General features: G+C 43.8%; 2 protein-coding genes across 2 annotated transcripts; both read right to left on the bottom strand.

The window, feature by feature from the left end:
• Positions 1-406: 406 nt before the first annotated feature.
• LOC117475561 (zinc finger MYM-type protein 1-like) lies at positions 407-2982 on the bottom strand. Its single transcript, XM_034121839.1, has 4 exons — positions 2272-2982; positions 1920-2019; positions 825-1367; positions 407-764 (listed from the first exon to the last, which is right to left on the bottom strand). Exons 1-3 carry the CDS (start codon positions 2883-2885, stop codon positions 840-842), a joined length of 1242 nt encoding a protein of 413 aa, XP_033977730.1. The 5' UTR covers positions 2886-2982; the 3' UTR covers positions 407-764; positions 825-839.
• Positions 2983-11966: 8984 nt separating this feature from the next.
• Positions 11967-20559, bottom strand: LOC117475358 (trace amine-associated receptor 8a-like). The gene is made up of 4 exons (XM_034121503.1): positions 20442-20559; positions 14118-14157; positions 13713-13842; positions 11967-12674 (listed from the first exon to the last, which is right to left on the bottom strand). The coding sequence occupies exons 1-4, from the start codon at positions 20557-20559 to the stop codon at positions 11967-11969; spliced, it is 996 nt and encodes a 331-aa protein (XP_033977394.1).
• Positions 20560-27227: the final 6668 nt, after the last annotated feature.

Raw genomic sequence — 27227 nt, 5'->3', positions numbered from 1 at the left:
ACAAAATGTCATAAATTGTGTTTTTTCTTTGTTTCTCTGAGGATTATTTACAAACAGGCTTATTTACATATAGCAATAACTCAGAAATGAAAAAGCTACATCGTCTAACACGAACAACCAGTTAGCATAATGATAATATATGTGTTATGTACAATGTAACTGGCAAGGCTAGAGCAAGAAAGAACATAAAGTTTGCAAAAGGTTTAAATAACTTCAAGTATCTGTCTTCAGATTACGTGGAGGTTTTAGTCCGATGGGAAGCAGATTTTAAGCGACACCGAAGATAAACCAAAAATGTGGTGGAGCTGCAAACCGTGTAGTGTTGCTGGGACAGGACAGGAGCTATAACCGTTGGAAAATACATCACAGACAATGCAACAAACGTGGAGACAGAACAATCACTTCTGTGATAAATGCCCACTTATTAATAAACTTCTAACAACCATGGGAAACCTCCTCTCTACATATAAAGTGATATCCAGCTTATTGGCCGATAGCACCTTTTTTACTGCTTTGAATAACAAAATGTGCAACAGGCAGAAAAAAGACAAAAACAAAAGGAAACAAGAAACAACTGTTCCTCTGGGGAAAATGAGTCGAACGCAACAGGTTTCCAAACAGTACTCATGTTCCTGGACTTTGTGGTTGAACAAAACATCTTAGGTATCCAAAAGTAACTTCACAACATTCTGCGGCCGTTTAATTGTCTCTCTAATGAAACGCATTTTTTTAAGGGTCGGCCATCTGTGTTTGCTGCGAGAGCTTGTGTGTGTGTGTGTGTGTGTGTGTGTGTGTGTGTGTGTGTGTGTGTGTGTGTGTGTGTGTGTGTGTGTGTGTGTCTATTTGTAGAGGAATTTTGCCCTTCTCTCCTTCTGAGTGGCAAACCTCTCAATGACTCTGGTGTTGAAGTCAGGAATGCTCCTAATGAGTTTTTTCTCAATTGACAGCATAGCCAGAGCATTCAGGCGATCCTGTGTCATGCTGTTCCTCAAGAAAGTCTTTATCCTTTTCAGAGTGGAAAAGCACCTCTCTGCCTCAGCCGTAGCCATGGGTGTGGTTACAAGAACCTTCAGAAGACTGACAGTCTCTGTGAATGTCTCCTGCAGATTATTGTCAATGAAGAACTGGAGCAGAGTAACAGCACCACTGCAAGCCCTGAACTGGTCATTGTCATAGACGAGGGACAGTTCCGTCTTGAGCTTTGCCTTGTCCAGTAGAGGGTAGGCCTCCACAGTTGTTTCCAGCGCTGCTTCAGGGAATGTTCGGCTGTGCTGCTGGAACAGGTCTCCTTGCAGGAGGGTGGAGCTGATTAGGTGTTTGGTGAAGGAAAATCTCTCCTTTGCGTGACTCAGTATGGTATCACATACCTATGAAATAATGCACAATGAAAAAATCAAGACATAATAAATAACAGAATCACCTTTTCACATCTATCAGTCATAATGTCATTAGTGTCCCCTATAAGATGTGTAACAAACAAAGAGCTTTCTTGTGAATGGAACCTATCAGAATAACAGGACATCTATCTGAGCATCAACAGAACAATATTACTGTTTAAAATTAAGTCACTACAATATATACATTTAATGACTATGTTTACACTTCATTCATTTATTGTTGGGCCCTTTCTGTCCACTGTGGTTGCTTCTGGAAGCCTAAACCTTTTCTGATCTGTCTTGATCCCCTTTGAAATGTAGAGACTGTGGGACACTTTTTGCAGTTTAGGCCTTGTTAAGTGCATACAATTCAGAATGTAATAAGCAATAGGCCTTTCCATGTGGATATTTTAACTAGCCTACCTATTTATTTAATTTACAGAAAATGGGCTTTCTTGTGAAATGTATCATTATTGTTATATGAAATGACCTATATTATGAAAGGAGCTTTTAGTCATAGAACACGTTCCTATTACTGCTTACCTCTCTAGCCAACAGCTGTTGCTCTTCATGTCCAAGTCCCCTCCGTTTCTTTGTGGGCAGCTGCTGAGATCCACTGCTTTCACCAGAAGGAATGGAGTCCCTGATCCAAACCACAAGTAACCATGTACAATTACTCATTGTGGCAAGAATTGACAAATTAACTTGACTATTTGAAATAGTAGTCAGAGATACACCTTATAAACGTTATATAATATATACATTTCCAGTAAGCCCGTTTAAGATATTTAAACAAGTATGTGTGAGTTGGTCTATTGTGTTCAGCTAAATCACATTTAGGTTTCACAGATTTCCTATAATAAGCACATCTCAGCCATTGTAAATAATGATTTACCTGATTGTTTGTATGCTGCTGGTGAACCTCTTGATGAGTCCTGTGATGTAGACAGAGTCGATGTTCCTCTTCTGCAGTTGGCTAAACAGCATGTCTACATGTGGCATGATCTTGTGGAACAATGTCAGGAAAAAGCAAAAAACTTCATCTTCCATCATTCGCACAAAGCCCCCGGCTTCTCTCACTGTTATGGGATCAAAGTCACCTGAGTCTCTGATTGTCTGGAAACACCTCAGGATGTTCTCCTTGTGCTCATATACAGTGTTAACAGCACGACTGTGAAAGTTCCATCTTGTTGTGGAAGTGCCAGGAAGTCTGTGTGCCACCACTTGATCCAGGATCGCAGTTCGCTTGAATGACCTGGAGAAAAATGCAGCAAATCCACCAAGGTCTGAAAAAAATGTTCTTATCTTGGGGATGTGGGATGTTGCCTGCTGCATAATTAGGTTCAGCTGATGCGCATAGCAGTGGATGTAGTGCGCACTACTGTACACATCCTTCACTTTCCGCTGAACTCCACCTTTAGCTCCCCTCATCACCGCTGCACCGTCATAGGCTTGGGCGATTAGTTTGCCCTGTTGTCCATCGGGGAGGATAGTGCCCAGCCTCTCCATCAGCGCGGTGGCAACTGTGTCAGCATTCGCATTCTGAAGAGGAATGAACTCAAAAAAACGCTCCTGGACGTTGTTATGCGGGTCGATGTAGCGTAGCACAAGCACTAATGGCGCGTTTCCACTACAGCGCGCAGCCCGGTTTAAGAGGGCTGTGACGTCAGCGGCCCGTCTTTGGTTGCGTTTCCACTTGGCCTAGTACCGGCCGGCGGGTCCTAATTCACAGTTTTTCTGGCCTCATAAAATCGTGGGTCCAGGGCCAGAGACAACGAGGCTGAGTCGGGCTGAGTATGCTAAACTAGAGAGAGCGTCGCTGGCAAGGGGGCTACAACTACAACAAGATGGACATATTTGACCGTGATTTAATTGTAATACACGTTTCAAAATGATGCCGAAGTAACAACATACTGATACCGGTTAGTAAAAACCATGAATTAATGCTTTGTCAAGTCTGCAGACAGACGGCAGGCGAAAAACCTTTTAAAATGCTTGTTTTCTAAATGGAGATTGGCTAAGCTAACGCAGTATATGCTCCGACCGTCCACACTCACAACAACGGCCTATACAGACATAAATAAAGCAGCGACTGTATTCACCATGACACAGGCAGTCTGTGGTTTGTACTTGTTTAACTTTTGTCTAGTTTCTGAACATATATGAGGAGCTGTGAGCTCTGAGTGCTAACAGCTAACGGCTGTGTTGTTTTTCTGGGGTCCTCTGAAGATCACGTCACGGCTCCGCCTACACTGCGTTACTATAGATACTGCCCCAGTTCCTAAACTGTAATGGAAATGCGCCATAAAGTGAGCCAGTCCTAACGAGGCCCAGCCATACCGAGCGGGGCCGAGCGAGGCCGTGTAGTGGAAACGCGCCATAACTGGCAGTGGGTGGAAATGTCAGTTGTCTCATCCGCCTGAATAGCTAAATAACTGGCATTTTTTACTTCCTCCAGAATGTAGTCTTTACAAACTGATAACATGCAGTCCAAAAGTTCATTTTGCACCGTCTTTGAGGTGCCTTTGAAAACCGTAGCCGTTTTAAGGTGATCCTCCAACACGCTATCTAACGAGGCCAGTAGATTAACTAAACCCAGAAAAACGCCGGGGTTGTCGGATGTGTCAGTCTCGTCGTGGCCACGCAAAGCCAGGTCAAAGCCCCCACAAAATTTCACACAATCAATTATTTTAGACAAGACGTGCCTATTCGTGTCCACTTCTTCATTGTGCTTTTTCACCGACATCTTGTACCCTTGATCTAGCTGTGCGGCTATGTTAGCTTTGCCTAGCATGGCTAGCTTAAAGGTGTTTGTCATGTGTGCCTTCGTGCACTCGTGCTTTTTAATTCTTTCGGACAAATGCTTCATATCATGTACTCCCATCACAGTCCACGGGCACATCGTATCTGTCCCCGGCTGTTTGAAGAGCAAGCATGGGAAACAAAAGACAGCATTTACCTGTTTGCATCCAGCTAACCAAGCCTTTTTTGTGTACCAGCTACTTGCGAAGCCTCGTGTATAAGTTTTGTCTTTTTCACGAGATTGCTGCGATATATTCAAATCGGGTTGGTCCGGTCCAAGGTCTTTAAGCAACAATTTATCTGCCAAACTTCTCCTTTCGAAAGGATTGTAGATTAGCTCTTGAACAGAATTAGGCGGGGACCGAGGTCCGGAGACTCCACCTGCACACGAAGCCATCCTCATCAACTACTGCGTCAACCGGATACGAGTCACTGTCCAAACTACTCACAGACTGCACGGGGCGCTGACATTGGCGCCCGGTGACCGTCATATTTGACGACGCTGATTGGCTGAAATTATGTTTTCGCGGCATAGTTTACACGTTACAGATAGCAACAGTCAGCTGCTAGTGGCTGCTGCTGCACTGGTTGAGGGCTCCTCTCTTAGCGCCCCAGACGAGAGAAGGTACACGGGCAAGGCCAGGCAGGAAACATGTGACTTATCAGTAACTTTAGACATCGTAACACAATTTTAAACGAGATTTTATTGTAGATTATACATTTTACTGATACTAATTATATAATATTTACCTTGTTCATTAAAAATAAAAATAAAAATATATATATTTTTTTAAATATATTTTTTATTTTTATTTTTTAATATGAGAAGAGGTGGGGCGGCGCCCCTAGCGCCCCTATGGACCGGCCGCCACTGTACATATATATATATATATATATATATATATATTAGGGCTGTCAAGTTAACGCGTTAATAACGCGTTAACGCAAAAAAAAATTAACGCCACTAATTATTTTAACGCGATTAACGCATGTGTATTTTTTGTCCTCGGCCGCCCCGTAGTTTCAGAGCGCATCGAGTTTAAAATACCATCTACAAGCTGATGCTGACAGCCCCGCTCCTGCCGCCCGCTTGTGGCAGACCACACTTCCACGCTCACCGGCAGGCCCGGACTGGCCATCGGGAGGACCGGGAGGGTGTGTGTATGTGTGGCGCGACTCGCGAGCGAGGCACACCATACTTGTTGTTGTTGTTGTTAGCATCTGGTGCTAGCTAGCTGCGCTAACGGATATAAGGAGCTGTTTCAATGAAAACAGAGGAGCGACATTTCGCCGACAACTGCGCCGAGCACTTGACTTTATGCAGGTAGCCAGACAGTGGGACATTGTACGAAAAGTCAGCACACTCAGCACGGATAGTGCGCGCAACATGATAGCCGCGTCCAGGCAGCTCCCGTTCGAGCATATATGCCTTGAGCTGCACATAGCTCCAACGATCCATCACAGTGTCTCCACATTCTCACACACACACACACACACACACACACACACACACACACACACACACACACACACACACACACACACACACACACACACACACACACACACACAGTATTGTATTATTGTATGAGAGAGGTTCCAGGTTGAATTGAGGCGAATATTTGTAATGTCAGAGGTTGTTGTGTTTAATATTCATGAGAATATTTGTCATTGTTCAAATGATAATAAACAAACATATAAAGCATATTTGTCCACTCATATGTTGATATGAGTATTGAAAACTGAAAAATATCCCTCTAAGGTACATTTAGAACAGATAAAAAATGTGCGATTAATTTGCGATTAATCGCGATTAACTATGGACAATCATGCGATTAATCGCGATAAAATATTTGAATCGACTGACAGCCCTAATATATATGTATATATGTATATATATATGTATATGTATATATATATATATATATATATATATGTATATGTATATATATATATATGTATATGTATATATATACATGTATATATACATGTATATATAGATGTATATATGATTATAGGATCAAATAGCATAAAATATATATATATATATATATACATACACACACACTGAGTGTACACAATGGAGGTGTATAGTAGAAGATAATATAGGAGCAAATAGCATAAAATATATATGAGTGTATACTGAGTGTGTGTGTGTGTGTGTGTGTGTGTGTGTGTGTGTGTGTGTGTGTGTGTGTGTGTGTGTGTGTGTGTAGCTGCCGCTCAAAGTGCCCTTCTTTATTGTTTTGTATTTTTGAAGAATGTTGAGGCAAGTTTTCTTACCGGAAGTCATGTGACCTCTAGCCCGGATGTTTACAATGTTTGTGAGAGAGTAAAAAGGCGCGAACATTTGTAAATGCCGGCCTAGGCGAATACGTTTTCACGCTGTTTCATAATTGTACCAAGAAGGAAATAAACATGATTGTGAACATCAGTTCGATGCGTAACGTTCTTTCAAGACAAAGTTACAGTGTGTGTACCTTTGCGTTTGGTTGCTGGTAAGGGGGACGAGCAAGCGCTGTGATCTTGAAGGCAAAGCTCGCTGCACAGTTATTCACAAGTCAAAACGTTTTCATAGCGGCCGAGAATATCTAGCTAGCTAGATGTTATTAGCTAGCTCGGGGCCGGTGTTAGCCAGTTCAGCCTAGCATGGCTAGCTTGATCTACTGAGCAAATAAAAGTACATCTGAGACCATTATTGTGCAGATTAAAACCCCAGTGCATGTAGTTGATTTTACCTTCGTCGTGGTCGTCATCGTTGGCCACTGAATCCACAGTTTGAGCGGCCTCCCACACCATCGTGCCCGAATCGAAGGTCGATGCTGTCCGGGAGAAAAGGTCTGTGGCCTAGCAGAGCATCCAAGCGCTCGTACCATTTACTGGTCTTCCGGTCGTTACCACTCTTGTTATAATAGTCTTTAATTTGTTTGTAGTCCTGCCTGAGTTTCTTTATTTTTAGCCGGTATGCCGTGGCGCTGTGCACGATTCCCAGGTCGAGTGAAAGCTACTGAACTGGCTTCAGTAGCATTCCCTGGGTCGCGTCCTCGGCGTAGATTTCCAGAAGCGCCGACACCTCCTCATCACTCCACCGCTTCGATTATTTCTTGATGCTTGCCATAACTGCTTTCAAAACAAACTACTCTCCGTTGGTGCGCTGGGTTTTTGTAGCGAGCAAATAAGATGGCGGCTCTACAAATCATTTCAGAGTTTTACGGCAATTCGCCCAGCCAATCAGAACTGGGGCACTTTTGCAGAGGGAAATAACTCTCAGAATAACGTTATTAGCACAACTTGAGGAACAAATGTTTTTAATAAGGGCTATACAAGTGTTCATACTGGGTAGTTTATTTTGTTTAAAAAAAATTATCCAACGATTTACAGACCACTCTTTCCCCATGTAAGTCAATGGGAAAAAGTGTTTCCGGGCCTGGCAACCAAACGGAAGTGTAGTACCGCCGTTTGGCCACCACGAATATTTTCATCTGAGTCCGGCACACTTCCTGGGGGCTTGGAGGAAGTGCCACACAAACCCTGAGCTCATTTATACAGTCAAGCAGTGGCGGCTGGTGGAAAATATTTTAGGTGGGGCTGTGGAAATGGTGACCAAACAATACTAGGGGGGTCCGGGGGGATGCTCCCCCGGTAAATTGTTTTGAGAAAAGACCCCCTAAATTATTACTTCTGGTGATGTTAGAGGGGGGGGGGGAAGGACAATTTGAGGCTTACAAATATGAGAAGACCAATCAATACCTCCATAATCTTCAGTGTGGTTGGCTATGAATCTTCAAAAACTTCCAAACACCTTGTCCTGGACATAGTTTCTACAGCATAAACTGTGCAACAGTACAGTAGGCCCACACAAACTGCAGAACACCGGGGCTTTGGGAACACTCAAAATTACTTAAAATGATTTAATTCCCATTTAACCTGTTAAGGGGCTTTTTTCCCCCGTTTTTTTTCTCACGAAACTGTGTCTCAGGGCTTCTTAAAATGTAATAATCTATTCATGTGTCCTACTCAGAGGAAACGCAGCTAACTGATGATATGAACCATGTTTACCGAAACAAAACACAAGTCTCACAAGAAGCGTCTAAATGAGCCCTGAGCGAAAAAATGCTAACGCACTCTAGGTATAAATCAATCGATATACTTATCGGATATGCACAAACAAGCTTATGCTAACAAACTGAGATTCCACAGATTCTAGAAATATAAGTATCATCAATGAGTGATCAGAACTCGCGACAGGGGAAGCAAATACAGACATCACACGACGTAGCTTTAGGTAGCAAAACACGGAGATATGCTCACCTTTTGCAGAATAACAATTCTGATCAAAAACGAGAAAAACGCGGCTGAAGGTTAATCCATAGGTTAATCCAATGTGTCTGTCACTTTGAAACAATTATTGATGATCCATAATTCAATTTTTATGTCAAAAACTGAGTTTTCATTAGCTGCTAATAGAGTGGCGAAGTCCCTCCCCTTCCGGTGGACCTCCATGGGACTTTATTTCGGAAAAATTATGTATTGAAGTCAATGGAGAGAGAAAGATTATCTTTCGACCCCGTTTGAATTGTGCCACGAATTACACATATGTTGTTTGTCAATTTAAAAGATAATTTTGCAAGTAAAAAAAAAAAAAATGTGTCGTAAAACTGTGAAGTAACACATTTGTTTGTGTGAAACGCTCAATGAACTACATCTCTGGTCTCGCACAACAACACACGTCACCAAGATGGCCGTCACTACTGTCTTGTCAACACAACGATTGACTACTCACTATCACCACAATGAAACACGTCCTGAAGAATGTCATGCAAAGCTGCCTGCCTGCCTTCCTTTGATTCTCTCTGAACTGCCTGGTCGTTTTAATGTTTAATGTCAACCATTTGTGCAGATAGCATGAAGTAGAGAAGATCGCTAGCGCAGTGGTGTAGTCTACTTTTTTGTAGTGGGTATACTGTAATAATTGTACTCATCCATCCTAGAGCGACGCATCGCGGAGCGACACCTGTCTCGAAGCAACACCTCATGAACACCATCACACTCACTAATGCATAGACTAGTCTTGAGACTGGTTATGTGTTATCAACATGTCAATGTATTATAAGCATTTTTATGTGACTTTTAACTGCCAGTGACATTAACAATACAAAAATACAAAAATAAAAGAATGAACAATGATGGAAAAAGCCCACTTATCTTCTAGGGTTGAACAATTAATCTACATTTTTATCAAAATCTCAATATGGCCTACTGCAATTTTCAAGTAATATACAATAAATATGGTCATGCTACAGATGTCCTGACCCACACATCATATTCTACACTTAAAAAAACATCTTTGTTTCACATAGATCTGCACAAATATCACACAATAATAATTTTAAACATATTTTTCAATGCATTAGATATTTATTCAAACTTGTTCAGCCCTATTATCTTCCATAAATCATTGTCAAACTATGTACTGTATCAGCTTAAATGAACAAGCAAACATCCTTGAAGTGCTACAAGACAAATTAGCTTCAAACAAGAAACAAATGAACAAATAAGCTTCACCTCAATAAATGAGGGTTGAAAAAGCACTCAACATGTCCATACTGGGTTCACTGTGTTAGTCCACAAGCCCTGAAAAAAGGATGGAACACTTCTAGACATAGTCTGGTCGTCTACAGAGCTTTCCAGATATGTTTGTACTCAGGCATCTGAGGTGTGCATTGCCTCCTTGCTTGCGTGGCAGAGCGATGGCTTCTCAGCCATGTTGTGACATACTTCCTTGGCTCAAAAAGTGTTACAGGGGGCCCATTGATGCTGATCATCATCAAATTACTTACATTTGACAACAACAGTGTCAATCTCTTGTCTGTGCATATATTGTTCATGAGACTGAAGCCCCTTTCACACTCAGCAGTGCTGCAAGGGAAGGTCTTCATGCATTGTATGAGTGGCTTTAAGCTTTCAGGCTCACTGTCTGGGTGCTCAAGGAAATCTCTCATACCATTAACTGCTTGCTCTTCACCAAGATTGAACCGCCTGCAGAGTCGTTTCACTTGTGCCTCACCATGCCGTATGCCAGGGGTTGATGGCCAGTTGCCTGTATCCAGAACACTGAGATCATGAAGCATTTCACCATCAAATGAGAGGCGCTTCTCCAAGTTGTTGATCAGACTTTGTAGGAATTGTTTTGCATTGATTGGTGTGAGCTTTGCATTTGACTCCAAGGGAACAGATCCTAAATGTCCCAAAGCTTGTGCAGTCAGTGCCTCCTCTAATTTCTCTCCTTGGGTATCTTTGAATGATGCCAGCACTCTGATGGTGCGCTTTAGAAGATGGTCTGCTCTCAAGAGTGTGACAGAATGGGCCTGGAGTTGCTGAGACAGGTTTGCAAGTTCAGACAGTGCATCAAACATGAGTCCGAGGTCACACAGGAATTCCTTGCTTTGCATTCGACGTGCCAGGCCTCTATAAGTTTGTCTCTCTTTGCTGCTTCTTGTTTGGTCACCTGCAGCATTTTCAAAGTGTCTATTGAGTGCTTCATATGATGTCCACACAGCCTTTACAGAACGGAAACTGCTGGCCACCCATCGCGTACTTAAAACTCTGCCAATTTTCAGGACTTGCGAGCCCACTTCTTGTGCTGCTTCCAGAAGCTCTCGTGAATTTTTATTGGACTGACTGTAGAGATTGTGGATCTTCTCTAGGAACACTTTGAAGTGGTTGACTGCCTGAACCTCATCCACAGCATCAGATACAGCCAGTTCCAAACGGTGGTTCATGCAGTGTCGACAATATTATCGTTTATCGCAATAATTTCCGGGAAAATGTATCCAACAAAATTAATTATCGTGAGAGGCCTATACATGAAACACACACACACAAACAAATCTACAGACTTACTCCAAACTGCCAAATATATTAATTAACACACTCTCACTTTCATATACTCTTTGACTCTATTTTGGCCTAGTAGAACAATAAGCAGCAGACTTTTACTTTTTTATCATTTCTACTGGATCTTAGATCTGCGCATGCGTAATACGGGTCGGCAGTTGCGGCTCCAGAGTATTTTTGTTGGGTAATCTATGGTAGGGCTAACCCATAGTGGTGGGGCTCAAGTCAGTATTTGCAATGTAATTACATACACGCTCCCCCCGACAGTGAAACGCCACGCGTGAGGTTTAGATTGTTAGCACTCAACAAGATTTATTTTTGTTCTTGTTATATTGTATCGTCAGTGTGTTGGAGAACCAAATCTGTTATGTGTCAGTAAAACCTTCTCTCCTTTTTCTCTCTCTCGCTCACACACACGCACGCACGCACGCACGCACGCACGCACGCACGCACGCACGCACGCACGCACGCACGCACGCACGCACGCACGCACGCACGCACACACACACACACACACACACACACACACACACACACACCACACACACACACACACACACACACACACGCACACACGCACACACGCACGCACACACGCACACACGCACACACAAAATAAATTAACAATTGAACATATCATTACCAGAATACTGGTCAAACTGAAGTCAACACAGGTCAAAAACTACAACTTCTTCCACACAATGTAATATTTTCCAGTTTTATTTTGTATTCAATTATTTAATATCTTTTAGTTACATATGTTTTACTACATTAAATAATGTCTAATCTTTCTTCAGCCATTAAACATTGCATTCTGACTCAGCAACAATAGCAAAAATATGTCCATCTGAACAGAGGTTTTTTAGAATATATCTCAAACCCAGCCCGTCATTACAGTATTTTAGAATCACACGAGTAAGACGTAAGTATCTTAAGGGTAACAATGAGCTTGATAGCTTTTCTAAACCAGGGGTATAACGAGGCATAAATCAATGGGTTCAGACAAGAGTTAAAATACAGCAACCAGAGTACAATGAGTGAGGTTGAACTACTATGTGCAATATCCTCACCTATAAGGGATGGAGTGTAATATGGAAAAAAACATATTAGAAACACAAGGACAACAACACCAAGAGTCCTGGCTGCTTTCATCTCAGATTTCTTAACAGTAACACCAACTGAAAGTTGCATAGTGACAGCGATAACATGAGATCGCATGGCTCGAGCCTGAGACACAGCCACCACAAACACTCTCATATACAGAACTATGATAACAGTAATGGGGGAAATAAAGGTAACGACAAAGTCAACTGCTCCTGTGATATTGTTAAGGACAACTACACACTCTCCATGGCAAGAATTATGTGAATCAGGTTGTCTCAGAAAGTCCTTTAAAATGAGACAATTATAGATAACAGAGCAAATCCAACAAAGACAGATGCAGATTTTTGTTCTGTTCACAGTAACTCTGATGGTGTAATGTAGAGGGTCACAAATAGCCAAATAACGATCAATGGATATGAGCACCATGTTTTCAACCGTAGAAGAGGTAATGATAAAAGTAATAATACAATACAGAGCACACATCAGAGGCCTGTACTACGAAGCTGGATTTTCTCTTAGCCGGCTAAATTCAGGGAAATCTCGGGCTTTCCGGTCCTACGACGCTGGTTCTCTTTTTAGCAGGCTAGATTTCCATGGTAACTTATGCTGAGCGGCAAACCTGCTCCGGAGCAGGTTAGGTTGCAGGCTAAGAGATCAACTCAGTGAAAGCACCGCCTGCTGACCAATCAGAGCTCCGTGTGCGGAGTTTAAAGCTATCAATTCATATTACAGGATAGAGGAAAGACAGAAAAACTGCCGTTGCAGGAAAGACAGCCGGCCAAAATCAACTGACTGTGTGAACGTGAAAATTAATAGAATATCCCCTCCCATCTTCAGAGCAATCTGACTATTATAATATTAGCGTTAAGAAAGCTTACTTAAATATCTGCCACGACATAAGTAACCGGATCAGAGTAACATTAAGTACAGTCCGCGGCACTGTGAGTGCAGACGTCGATGTGTGCCATTATCATTCATATCACATCATAATGTATCATATATTTCCTTATCTGAGTCAGCTGAGCCGTATCTGGCCGTGCAACACTCACAGTGTCACATACTGTATGCAGAAGTATTATTTTAAGCAACACATTAAATTGACGAAACACTCCAGTCAAATTCTCCTAATTAAAGTCATATCCACTCGTGTCTTGGACGGGGCAGTGATTTCATAAACCTGTTAATGTACGCATTCAAGCAGCTATGTGGCTTTTATCCTGGATAAAGTGTTTAAGACATGGATGTTTAAAGTTTAACTTCTTCATATTTGACTAATATTAAAGTTCACTTTTCATTCAGGAAGTATGACGCTGCGCTGTCAGTACGGTTGTCCGTGTTTGAGATTGGTCGAATGCTCCAAATACCACCCCTTTCATGTGAACGCGCACCTAACTAGATAGGACACGGCTGGCTTGAGCGATCCACTTGATAACCGGCGTCGTAGTACAGCTTAGCGCCAGCGCGTATGTTTTGGCTTAGGCCAACCGGCTAACTCCAACATATCCAGGTTAAGTTGAACCAGCTTCGTAGTACAGGCCTCTGGTCACCCAAGTACCAGCAAGCCTCTGTTAAAAGGATTTTAACAGGCATCAAAATGAGGCCCACAAGGAAGTCTGAGACAGCCAGAGAGAGGATGAGGAGGTTAGTGGGGGTGTGGAGCTGCCTGGAAAGGAAGAATATCATCATAAATAAGATTATCAACAATAGCTTGTAACAACAAACAGCAGTAAAACACAAAAAAAGGCATTTGAATGAATATGCATTTATTGTTGAGTGTCTGCTTTAACTATTTTGCCACACAACGTCAGGTTTGAATATGTTATCATTTAAAACAGAACAACTATTATCTGAAACATTAATTAAAAGGAATGCATGGCTAAATCCTGTTACTTTTCAATCATGAACATATACAAGCTTAAGCTGAAAGTTTGTCTGTGCCTGAAGTGGGAGATAGAGATGATGACCAGCAGGTTGAGAGCTGCAGTGACCAGCAGGGGCGGACTGGGACTAAAATTCAGCCCTGGAAACTGACCCAGTCCGGCCACATGAAATGTCAAATGTTAGAAATCCGCTGTTTATTATTTAAAGTTTTACGTCAGATTCGCTCCTTTTTTCCTCTCTGTACACAGCTCCAGTTTGGGCATTGGCCTGTCATCAGATTTCATTTTGAGTTGCTGCTGTAGTAGCGGAAGTTTAGTAAAATTATTTTTTATGAAATAATCCAAATCTCCACCCTCCATAATTGCACTTGCTTCAGTTGCTTGCTACTTTTTAACGGCGGTGATGACAGTTACAGTACGAACTGAAGTTGATGCGATTTGGTTGGATTGTGAGGCATGACGTGAGCCTCATCTGATTGGTCAATCCCTCAATTTCTTTTCACCAAGGGAAGCCAATTTCGGCCAGCCTCCTCTCGCAACAGAGTGCAATCTACTGTTTCACCATAACATCTAGAGGGGCGCTGTTTCACTCTTTGTAAAATACTCAATGAGAATGGGGGAGAGATGGGCCGGCAGAATATTTACCTAAACTAAACGAAGTGTTTTTATTTATTTATTAAAATTATAACTACAATCCAAAAAAACAGGGGAAGCCTGGCTTCCCTTGGCCTCCAGGAGAAAACGCCACTGAGTTCAAGGGATAATTCTCACCCACCTCTTGCTCTTGCCCTGCACTTGTATGTGCCAGTTGAGGTGGTTCTCATCATGAACGCAGGAGGCTGGCTGTATATCTGAACTCGCGCCCTCATCATTCTCTTCATCATCTTGCACTTGTTCTAAGCTGCTGCTGATAGTGCTTGTAGCAGCGCTGCTGCCAAAAAGGTCTGTCAATTTGCGACATTTATATGCATCATTTATATGCATTACCTGCGAGTTTATCAGTGGATGTTTGCTGGAACTGTTTGTAAACAGCGTGTTACCTGACGGACACACACAGCGTGACTCCGGTCAGGTAGAGACCGGTCTCCAGTCAGCACCGCTGCAGACTCGCTGTTTGAGGGCTTGATAACCCACTCCCCCTCCACACCGCTCCACACTCGTTGGTTTAGAACAGCACTTAAAGGGCCCATGTCATGGCCATTTCCACTGATCATAATTACATTGTTGAGGTATTAGTGATGGGAATTATGGTTCTTTGAAGGGAGCCGGATCTTATGGCTCCGTTCCTTTCAAAGAGCCGTTCAAAAGAGCCGTTCAAAAGAGCCGTTTTTTTAAGGTTTCTAGGTTTATCTGCAAAATAATCACCAGGATAATGATTGACTGTATTGCCAGACCTAATGTCAATAATCGGCATTGTAAACATGACACAAGGTGGCGCCATATCCATGTCATCATGTCAGTGAATGTACTTTGAATTTACCCTCTGTATGTGTTAAGTCAATAAAGTTGCCTTGCCTTGAATGAAATTCATGCAACTCTTAATATTAGATACTGTGTTTTTAAGTGGCGATGGAGATTATTTGTTGACCCTGCTTTAAAGGATATTTTGCCTTTACAAATGGTGCGCTTTATCACTGCCTGGGTTTTGGTTGAAGTGCATCCAAATGCTGCTCCGTTTTCGCGTTTGGCTCATTTTCCATCCGAAAAACCAGTCGTCTACCTGTCCTGTACCACTTGTTATGACTTCTCTCTCTCGCGTATTCCCTTAAGACCCACCCCACCTCACTCCTCGTGCTGAAACCTACCAATCAGAGTAGGGGCGAATCTTCACAGAATACGTTTGGGGAACAAAATCAAGCTTTTTAAAAGGCGAGTGAATTTTGGCAGGCAGTGAGTGCGGACCAACGATTGAACGATAACAAGAACGGCTCTCACCAAGTAGGACTCGGTTCCCCTCATTCGTACCAAAGAGCCGTTCAAAAGAATCGGCTCGTTCGCGACCGACACATCACTATGAGGTATACTAAAATAGATTTATACTGTGCAATTTTCCAAACTCACATTGGTTTCGCATACAGCATCTCTGTCAAGCATGTGTATTCAGCAGTATTCACTTTCTCCACTAAACGACTCGTTGGAGCTCTTGCCCCCCCCCTCCCTGTGAGCCTAGTGTGCTCCGATTGGTCAGCTCGGCCACTCTGTTCTGATTAGTCAACCACCAGAGAGGCTCCGCCCGCTTTTTTCGGGGAACATCAGTGTAATGGTACAGCTGATATTTTATACTAACTAACCGAACTGAACCTACAACTGTTGTTATAGAAGAGTGTGACGGCCCCAGGGCCTTTGTGCAGGTGTGTTGCAGGGCTTACGGTGGGGTGGAGCTGAAGAGGGTAATCAGCGCGATCACGGACACCTCCGTAGCCGGTGCTATTAATCCCAGCGGCCCGGAGTCTCTCTCCAAAGCGGCTGCAGAAGGACGAACTGAGCGACCCTCTCCCCTCGACCACCTATCTCTGCATTTACCACAATAAATGTGCCGTGGTTTTGTAAACTTGTGTATGTCTCCTTGCCTTTCCGTTGTGGCCTACGAGCCGACATAACAAAGAGTAAGTTATTTTTACCTGTAATAAACTACTACTGTTTGATGAGAAATCAAATCATGGTTTGCTAATATATGAATTCAGGGAAGAAAGGATAGGCCTACTAAGTATTTCCATTAAACTTTATTTTTAGAAATGTACAAAATGAACATAAATATACATATATATACACACGGTATATCATCCATTCCTCCTCCTCTTGCCTGCGCACAGCCGGTGCGGTGCCTTTTAGCACGAGGCCTCAGTAGTAGTAGAAGTCCCGTCCCCGTCATGGATTGTCCGCCAGGATCTGGCTGGACGAAATCAAATGCAAATCACAAAATATTAGAGAAACTTAGTTGTTTTAGATTCGTTAGTAGTAGTTGTGTAATGAACAGCTTGCCTGCTAATATGCTAACCTAGCTTTGTTTACCTTGGTAGCTAACACGATATGAACGTTAGCTTGGAGGAAAGGCAACTATAATACAGTGTAATAAAACTACTATGAACAAAAGCTAGTGGTTCATATTAGGCTAGCAATAACGTGTTTATAATTGCAATCGTATACGGGTATTCTGCTACCATACAATATAACTTGCATGAATACATTGTTTTGCGCTAGCATACAGCTAGCCTCGTTAGCTACATGCAGTATATGTACCATACCTGCCAACCCTACCGATTTGGGCGGTAGTCTACCGCTTTTGACATGTTTCTACCGCCTACCGATTTAGCTGACTCTCCCTACCGATTTTCAATCTTCCCAAACTATAACAAATAAAAATGACACTACATAGACACTGGACTCGACTTTTGGCGGACACCGTTTGCAGCGTGTCTGTGATCCCATCATACAAACAGTCCTCTGTGTTTCAGTCGATCGCGAGATGTGTCTAAAAATAGAACAACAATATTCTGTTTTATCGTTAATGTCCTATAACATAATCTTCCTGTGCCAGAATAATGCACATGAACGCATCAAAGCTTTGTGATTGGCGTGACCCCATGTATCGGGGCGTGGCTGGTAGGCAGTGGGCAGTGGGCAGTGGGCACTAGTCTGCTGTGCAGTCCGCACACACAAGACCACAATTATGGCAGAAGCAAAAGAGCCCAAAATATATAATTTTCACTCTGAGTGGGGAGGATGATTATTTTTGTATCTATTCCAATTCAAAGTCCATCTGTCTCATCTGCAATGCGAGCGTGGCTTTATCGAAGAAGGGTAATTTAGGAGCGGCATTTCAAAACAGTGCACAAACGCTACGAGACGGAATTCCCTCCTAATTCTGCCCTACGCTCCCAAAAGGTGAGGGACCTGAAAGGACAGCTAAATGCACAGCAGTCCATTTTCACCAGGCCCAACAACAAGAGCAAGGCTGCTACCATAGCATCTTATCGTGTTAGTCACGTTCTTGCGAAACACATGAAGTCTTTCAAAGACGGCGAGGTTGTGAAAGAAGCATTCCTGGAGGCTGCGGACACGCTTTTTGGGGACAGTAAAAATAACAGTAGCATTTCAACAGGTTTTTGATATAATAAAAACTCAAGTTAGATACCGTTATTAATCAGCTGTAAGTTTTAGTTTGTTTGAACTTATTCATTATAATTATTGTACAAAATGGTATAAGAATGCAAACTTTAAGATCTGTTCTGTTTAAATTGATTATAGTCTATTATCAATTCAGAAATTAGTGTTGCTTGCATCCTATTTTAAAGGCATTTATTTTTATACTCTACTAAAATGCAAAAAAAAGAAAAGGGTTTGATTCTATTAATTTTGTCTTTTTTATTGCACTCTGGCAGCAGATTCCTGTGTAGCTTCAGATCTGAGTTGTCTTATTAGTCAAACTAATTTATACTTTTGTAGCAACACTATTTTTATATAATGACAAAGAAAGGGTTCAGTCTTTTCTTTTTTTCCTGTGTCATATGTGGCAGCACTGTTCAATGTTTCTTGAAAACATGACCCACTGTAGTATGTGATGTGTGAATAAACTCCAACTCTGTATCAACAACACTGTTGTGTAACTTCAGTTAAATACTTGTGTGTGTGTAGATTAGAAAGAGGTAAGATAAAGGATCTGCAGTATTTTATGAAGTATTAATCGTACAAAGGTCAGTTTTATACAAGTAGAAGTGTGTATTTACCTGGTAGTCGGCTGTCAGTAATGGCTACACCTCTCTATTTGGACTGGTAGATCTCGGCAGACTGGCAACTTTAAAAGTAGCTCTCGGTTCAAAAAAGGTTGGGCACCCCTGATCTACACTGTCAAGGTTCAAGGTTCAAGGTTCTTTATTGTCAAACTAACACAGCTACAGAGTAATTATGTCGTTGAAAATCTTATGTCACAGGCTTCTCCAACAATGCAACTGAAAGAGGACCAGAAACACATTAAAAATATAATAAAATGTGGAGACTTTGGGATATTTATCTCCCATTCTTTTACTTTTCGGGCATTTTACAGACCAAACATGTCTTTGATGTCACTGTTTAGTGTTTACCAAACTACCACTTTTTCTGAAAAATGCATAAAATGATGCAATATATATATGTTAAATACATGGTTTATACATGTAATTACTGGGGTTCTGATTACCTAATTTGGGCGTGCACATTTGCCGCGCGCAAACCTACCTCTTTTGGATTTGGAAAGGTTGGCATGTATGTATGTACTGTCACAATGTACGGTAAATCACCCGGACTATACTGTATGAGTATTCCGTGTGTGTGACTGCAGACATTCTCCTGCCATGACAAACATGTAAGGCCATCTGCTGACATTGTAGTTGATATATTTAAACGCTAGCAACGTAGCATCACAAAAATGTTTTTCCGACCAAATCTAGCTCTAGCTCCGTGTGTTAGATCGGTTGCATACACGCTACGCCAGCTATAATGTAATTACGTTTCGCGACTGACCGCACGGCAAATCACCCGGAGTATACTGTCAATAGGTATTTTGTGTGTGAATGCAGACATTCTCCTGCTATGAGATACATGTATGCAAGGCCATCTGCTGATATTAGAGTTGATATATGGAAACTCTAGCAACTTAGTTAGCACAGTTAGCACTGTGTCAATGGCTTAGCAGTCCAACACAGTTTACACATTTAAACAGTCTTGTTTGATAAATACACAAATAACAATGCAAACGTACAGGTTGTATACCCAGATCTTCCCCTGCTCCAAACGGTCCAAACAAGCTGTGCATATCCGGCCTCAAACTGGGCAATGTTTTGGAAGCTATCGTCTGTGAAATGCCGGTTCTTCGAACCTCTGGAGGAGGAACACGCCGCTGCTGGTGTGGCCATAGCTCTTCGGGATTGGTCCATTTCGTTCCGGGTACCGCATGACATCAGGCGGTACCCGGAAGAATCAAATGGGCAGTGACGTATCTCCAACGAGGCGTTTTGGGGAGGTATTTTCTGTGTTAGAGTTTTACTCGCTACAGGGTGTACTTTGAGGGTTTTGACTCTGCACACCGTTTACATGCATAAAAACCTTCATAACACACAAGGGGACGGGTAATAACCGGAAAAGCATGACATGGGAGCTTTAATGTGGCGGACCCTCCGCGCGAGGGCCTTCGTGTGGCCGGTCTTTTTCTTCTTCGTGTGTGATTATTTGACAGATAAGAACCACACAACTGCATTAGCGGCCGCTGTCGCCCTCTGTCGGCCGTAAGCGCAACTTAAATGATGACTTTTAAAAAAAAAAAAATGTATAGGGCCGGCCGGCCGTCAACGGCCCTTGACGACCGGCCGTTCTGTGGTTCTCCAGATTCTACAGATGGCCAGTCCGCCCCTGGTGACCAGAGCGATGAAGGACAGCAGGATGTAAGCGAGCAGGACATCTGACTGAGCTGGCGTAGGCTTCCTGCAGGATTTGTTGAAGAGTTGTGGAAAGCAGAGTTCATCCATTTGGGAAGTCTCCATCTGCAGAGAGACGTGTTGAGAAGCTGCTGTGTTCTGGCAAAGCTCTCCGTTATGCAGCTGATATATCTCTTCTCATCTGTCTTGCCCCTACTATTACTTTCTCTCTAGCTAAGACTGAAATCCCTAAGCTCTACTTTGTTTTCTGCAGTCATCTTCATCTCAGTCTTCATCACTTCCATGCAAGTTATTTTTTTCGTAATTCCCGGCATTGACATCATCTTATTTGATTATGGTGGCCACTTTTTCCTTCTCATCAAGAGTGGTTTTACAGTGTAAAGAATCTTAAAAGATTAACATTTTTCGTGAAGTATTGAAACCAAGTGGGCCATGCTGATAAGTTACATTGTGGGAGTGGCTCCTCAGAGTTATGGTCAAAGGGTCAATGAAGCCAACTTGCTTCTAGACAATGGATTAGGTTATTTAGCCTTTTGGGCCTGGTGGTTCCAGGGTTATTTTGAAACAAAAACGACATAAAGGCAAGAGATTGGGAAGGCCAATGAGATTGACTGTTTGTTCGCCTCAAGAAAGTTCTGGCAGCCCCCAGATGACTCAGGAAAGGGACACAGGGTTTCAGAGTGTTCAGCTCAGGAGGAGAGCTGCTGATATCCTGATACTGCCAGGCACTTTGAAGGGCTCCCAAACACATCCAAAAGGTTGTGGATGGATGATGAAAAGTTGGAAGATTATAGGGAAGCTTTACCCATATCCCAATATCACAGCGCCAGGTATGGATGAGATTTGCCGAGTAATATTAAAGGCTCTAGACCAGGGGTACTCAAATACAAATCTTAAAGGTCCAAAAAAATTGTTTCAATAAGACAAAGGTCCGTTTATTACGGTCATTCAAACTTTTAAACAATTGCAACAAGATTCTTAACACGAGGTTGCAAAAACTAAAACTGTATGCAGCAGTTTTCATTGTTATTGTGTCTGTGCTTGATCCCTCAGAGTCGCAGTGTGAGCTGCACAGTTATGAATAAAGGCAGCTGCACCCTCTTTCATTCAGCATTCCCATTATTGCTTTATAAATGTCTTGCCCCCTTGTGTGTCCACTGAGGTTCGTCAGGCCCAACACATCTTCAACAAACTCCCCCTTTGCCTCATCATAAAAACTCACAAACACCAGCAACTGAGCATTGGCAGTGGTGTCAGTGGACTCATCCACAGCTAAGGAAATGCACTGTGCATTTTTTATTCCATCACAAAGCTGATTCATCAAATCACCAGCCAGTATTTATGTTCTTCTGGTTGCTGTGGACTCTGAGAGGGGGATTTGCTTGATTTGACCTGTTATTTCCTCTTTTTGTTTGCCTTCAAACATGGTCTCCATCACTTCAGTCATGCATTCTTTTATACTTCAGTTATTATCCAGTGGAAAGTCCTTACCTACTGGCCTAGTTAAATCAAAGTGGTTACTTTTTTTTTGGCTGGGCAGTATAGTTTTACACACCGTCTTATTTTACTTTCTCAGGACTTAAAACTGTTTTTTTGGGGGCAGACCCCCACAAAGAAAAAAATATATTTACACACGTAAGGTCATCATCTTAACAGTGTTGTATGCTCATCCGTGAGCAGAGCATCAAGTTGACATGCCTATTACAGCTGAATGCGGCGATTACCATTTTGTTCAGCAAAACGCCTCACAAACTTATTAAGATCAACAGCTTTAGTGCGTTTTGATTCAATGCTGAGCACAGCCAAACTTGACAGTCTCTTCTCTGTCATTGTAGACCGCAAATACCTCATTCCTTCAGTACTTGGGTCCGAATGCTTCTCGTTTTGCGCCGTCCCGTTCAAATGAAATCTCCGCCAATCATATTTCCACGCTCGCGCCAGGGACGGGGGAGGGGTTACAAGACGTGCATCTTGTGCTGCATTCACTTGCACTCGGACATTAGAGACCTTCTCTCATAAATGTCAGATGAGCCACAACTTTTCTTTCAAAACAAAGCTGCCAACTGGGGTGGCAAGGCCTATTCTTAGGGTGGCAGTTGCCACCCCGGTAGGTGAAACTAGGCTACTAGCTACAGTACAGATGCAACTAGAGGAGCTGTTAACTCTCGCTCTGACTCAGACAGGTTTAAAGTAGTGATGTGTCGGTCGCGAACGAGCCGATTCTTTTGAACGGCTTTTTGGTACGAACGAGGGGAACCGAGTCCTACTTGGTGAGAGCCGTTCTTGTTATCGTTCAATCGTTGGTCCGCACTCACTGCCTGCCATCCATCCACTCGCCTTTTAAAAAGCTTGATTTTGTTCCCCAAACGTATTCTGTGAAGACCCGCCCCTACTCTGATTGGTAGGTTTCAGCACGAGGAGTGAGATGGGGTGGGTCTTAACAGAATACGCGAGAGAGAAGTCATAACAAGTGGTACAGGACAGGTAGACAACGTGTTTTTCGGATGGAAAATGAGCCAAACGCGAAAACGCAGCAGCATTTGGATGCACTTCAACCAAAACCCAGGCAGTGATAAAGCGCACCATTTGTAAAGGCAAAATATCCTTTAAAGCAGGGTCAACAAATAATCTCCATCGCCACTTAAAAACACAGTATCTAATATTAAGAGTTGCATGAATTTCATTCAAGGCAAGGCAACTTTATTTACTTAACACATACAGAGGGTAAATTCAAAGTACATTCACTGACATGATGACATGGATATGGCGCCACCTTGTGTCATGTTTACAATGCCGATTATTGACATTAGGTCTGGCAATACAGTCAATCATTATCCTGGTGATTATTTTGCAGATAAACCTAGAAACCTTAAAAAACCGGCTCTTTTGAACGGCTCTTTTGAACGGCTCTTTGAAAGGAACGGAGCCATAAGATCCGGCTCCCTTCAAAGAGCCATAATTCCCATCACTAGTTGAAAGAGACGACACGACACACGCATTTTTCCCACCCGCATTCCGCGAAGACCCGCCCTACTGTGCCTCTGATTCGCAGACTGTTGGTAGGGGGAAAAAACGCTGACGGGATGCTGAATGTGATTGGACCAAAGCGTTGACAGACACACACAGACAGCAGAACAGTCTGACATGCAGAGCGCTGTATGCAGCGGACATAGCGGAGAATTTTGACTCGTTGCGTTGTGGCGATGTCTCGCAGATAACACAGATAATACAGATAATACATATGAAAAGTATAATTTGCTCAGAGTCCAGAGACAGTTGTGGTTCGGTCCGGATCCGGACCGGAGTCCGGACTTTGAGGATGCCTGCTCTAGACATTGTTCAGGTTATATCTCTCACAGGCTCCGCCCTCTACTGGACTCTATGGGTACTACCTTATCCCGCGTGCATTCTCCCACTGAGACTTCTATAGACGTAGCCGGCCCAGGGCGGGCCTACCTGAAAGCGCGCCGCATCACACCGTATAAAAGGAGGCCTCGCCTCCTGACTGCCATCCTTTTTCTCTTCAGCTAAGCGGAAGTGATTCCACAGAAGACGTAAGACGTATTGAAGTGAAAGTAATAGAGAGAGAGTATGGCTGGACCATAGGACCTGCCCGAATTGTCCAAACGATCCGCACCCCCTCTGCTTCACGTGTTTGGGGCCCGACCACGCGATGAACGGTATGGGCTCGACGCCGGCGTGCTCGGCCTGCCAGGCGATCCCGCGGCGCACGAGGGAGCATCGTGGGCAGCACTTCCTGGAGAAGATCGCCCCGCAGGAGGAGTCGGAGGAGGAGCTGGATCTCGACGTCGTGGACATGGGCGATTCGGGAAGCGAGTGGACATCGTTCCAGTTCTCCCTGCCGTGGGGCCAGACGGCCCCGGTTCCGATGATCGACGACGAGGACGCCTCGCTATCCGGAGGTCCAACTCTCAGCTCTGCGCGGATGGATTTCCCAGCGGTGATGACTCTGGCGGCGGAGCGTGTAGGTTTACCGCTCCCCCCACCGCTGCCACCGAGGCCTGTAAACCGCCTGAGATCGGGGGTTTATGGCCCGGTGCATCCGGCGCAGCCGACCTTCGTTTCGCCCCAGCTGCCAGAGGTATGGCGGTGTGTGGAGGCGACATGGCAGCAGCCATTTAAAATGAAGGCCTCGATAATCTTGGCGTGTTGGCGTCTTCCTGATCACCCTCAGGCAGACGCCCCCGCCCTCCCGTCTCAGGACGAGAGCGATTATTCGGACCACGCTGTTAGTCTGATGAGTAATCTGATTTATGGCGTGGCCACCGCAGCAGGGCGGATGATTTCCCTGGCCACAGTGGCGTCTCGTCACGTGTGGCCAGGGCTCACGGCGCTATCTAAAAAGGACCGAGAAGATCTCCTCGGAGCCCCCGTGTTCACGAAGGGGCTCTTTGGGTCGGTCTCCTCGGTCACCCAGTCAGCCGGCTAGAGGAGGAGAGAGTCCAGCTTAGCCGCATGCTATCGCTGGCTCCTCCTCAGGCCCCGCTACGTGCCCCCCTCGCGTTGCCATGCAGAGGAGGGAGCGTAGTACGACAGTGAAGCGGGGGGAGAGGCGCCGGCACGGGGGTCCCGTAGCTGCAGCGCCCTCCACCTCTACGGCCCACCCCGTGGCACCGGCATACCGGCATATGAGGGGCTGCCCAACCGAGGCAGGCTCTGCAACAGCAGAGCACCCGGGTGGGGAACTCCATCTTCGCAGAGTTATCTGTCTATTTAATGCCCAGATCTCTGTCAAAACTTTTAAAATAAAGATGGTGTTGATCTGTATCCAAGTCTGAGTGTCCTTTGTTTCCACAATACACTTGCACATGTTGATGACTGTACAAATTCCCCATTCGCCGCCCCAGCTATAGCTCCCGTTAGGGAGGAGGCTAGTGGGAGTGCGCAGGTGAGAGTGATAAACCGCAGACAGCACTGTTATAGTGCGGTGCGGGTACAGGGACATTATGACCGACGTTTTTCTGTTAGAAAACATTCTATGCCTGAAGCTAAGACTCCAAATAATGCTGTTCACTATAGTGATAGGGGCTGCATTATAGCAACGCCCGCACTCGTAAAGAGGCGCGTGGCGGTGCGTTCAGGGGCCTTAGTAAAACACACTACGCCTGTAAGAACTCTGGTTAAATGCTGTTTTCCATGGTGAGGAAAATAGCATTATGACGGCCCCCCCCTCGAGAGCGGGCCGCGGTGCGTTCATGGACAGAAGAAGCTCCGATTAATGCCTCTTTCTAAGAGGAAGCAGCATTATGGCGGAGCGCGCGCTCTCACGGGAGCGTGCCGTGGTGCGTTCAGGTACCTCAGTGGAAAATCTGCCGTTTTTTTCTCTGAGTGGAAACTGCATTATAGCAACGCCCGCACTCGTAAAGAGGCGCGTGGCGGTGCGTTCAGGGGCCTTAGTAAAACACACTACGCCTGTAAAAGCTCCGGTTAATACTGTTTTCCATAGTGAGGAAAACCTGAGGCCTGTACTACGAAGCCGGATTTTCCTAACCTGGATATGTTTGAGTTAGCCGGTTGGCCCAATCCAAAACATACGCGCTCTCGCTAAACTGTACTACGACGCTGGTTATCAAGTGGATCGCTCAAGCCAGCCGTGTCCTATCGAGTTAGGTGCGCGTTCACATGAAAGGGGTGGTATTTGGAGCATTCGACCAATCTCAAACATGGAGAAGCGTACTGACAGCGCAGCGTCATACTTCCTGAATGAAAAGTGAACTTTAATGTTAGTCAAATATGAAGAAGTTAAACTTTAAACATCCATGATTTAAACACTTTATCCAGGATCAAAGCCACATAGCTGCACCTGCAAGGTGAATACAGCTGGTAAAAGAAAAAGAGTTTGAATGCGTACATTAACAGGTTTATGATATCACTGCCCCGTCTAAGACACGAGTGGATCTGACTTTAATTACATTTGACTCGAGTGTTTCGTCAACTTAATGTGTTGCTTAAAATAATACTTCTGCATAAAGTATGTGACACTGTGAGTGTTGCACAGCCAGATACGGCTCAGCTGACTCAGATAAGGAAATATATGATACATTATGATATGATATGATATGAATGATAATGAGACACATCGACGTCTGCACTCACAGTGCCGCGGACTGTACTTAATGTTACTCTGATCCGGTTACTTATGTCGTGGCAGATATTTAAGTAAGCTTTCTTAACGCTAATGTTATAATAGTCAGATTGCTCTGAAGATGGGAGGGGATATTCTATTAATTTTCACGTTCACACAGTTTTGGCCGGCCGTCTTTCCTGCAACGGCAGTTTTTCTGTATTTCCTCTATCCTGTAATATGACTTGATCGCTTTAAACTCCGCACACAGAGCTCTGATTGGTCAGCAGGCGGTGCTTTCACTGAGTTGATCTCTTAGCCTGCAACCTAACCTCCTCCCGAGGAGGTTAGCCGCTCAGCATAAGTTACCATGGAGATCTAGCCCGCTAAAAAGAGAACCAGCGTCGTAGGACCGGAAAGCCCGAGTTTTCCCTGAAGTCAGCCGGCTAAGCGAAAATCCGGCTTCGTAGTACAGGCCTCTGATGTACTTATATGATTCTGTTTTCTTCAAGTTTGTATCTTCTTGGTCGAATGCACTTATTGTAAGTCGCTTTGGATAAAAGCGCCAGCTAAATGCAATGTAATGTAATGTAATGATTAATGAAAGGGTGTCAGAGGCCTCGGTGTGGTGAGACAAGGAATTCCTAACTTTTCACATGGAATTCACAAATTA

Source organism: Trematomus bernacchii, unplaced genomic scaffold (genome assembly GCF_902827165.1).
Source record: "Trematomus bernacchii unplaced genomic scaffold, fTreBer1.1, whole genome shotgun sequence".
NCBI lineage: Eukaryota > Metazoa > Chordata > Actinopteri > Perciformes > Nototheniidae > Trematomus > Trematomus bernacchii.
The sequence above is the reverse complement of the archived record's forward strand: the minus strand, read 5'-3'. Positions and strand labels throughout refer to the sequence as shown.

Coding starts and splice junctions, on each gene's coding strand:
- LOC117475561 (XM_034121839.1), bottom strand. CDS start 2,885: ATGGAGAGGCTGGGCACTATCCTCCCCGATGGACAACAGGGCAAACTA. Junction 2,020..2,271: donor AGCAGCATACAAACAATCAG/GTAAATCATTAT, acceptor GGTTTGGATCAG/GGACTCCATTCCTTCTGGTG. Junction 1,368..1,919: donor AACAGCTGTTGGCTAGAGAG/GTAAGCAGTAAT, acceptor ATTATTTCATAG/GTATGTGATACCATACTGAG.
- LOC117475358 (XM_034121503.1), bottom strand. CDS start 20,559: ATGGATGAACTCTGCTTTCCACAACTCTTCAACAAATCCTGCAGGAAG. Junction 14,158..20,441: donor CATCGCTCTGGTCACCAGGG/GCGGACTGGCCA, acceptor TGGTCACTGCAG/CTCTCAACCTGCTGGTCATC. Junction 12,675..13,712: donor ACTTGGGTGACCAGAGGCCT/GTACTACGAAGC, acceptor CCAGCTTCGTAG/TACAGGCCTCTGATGTGTGC.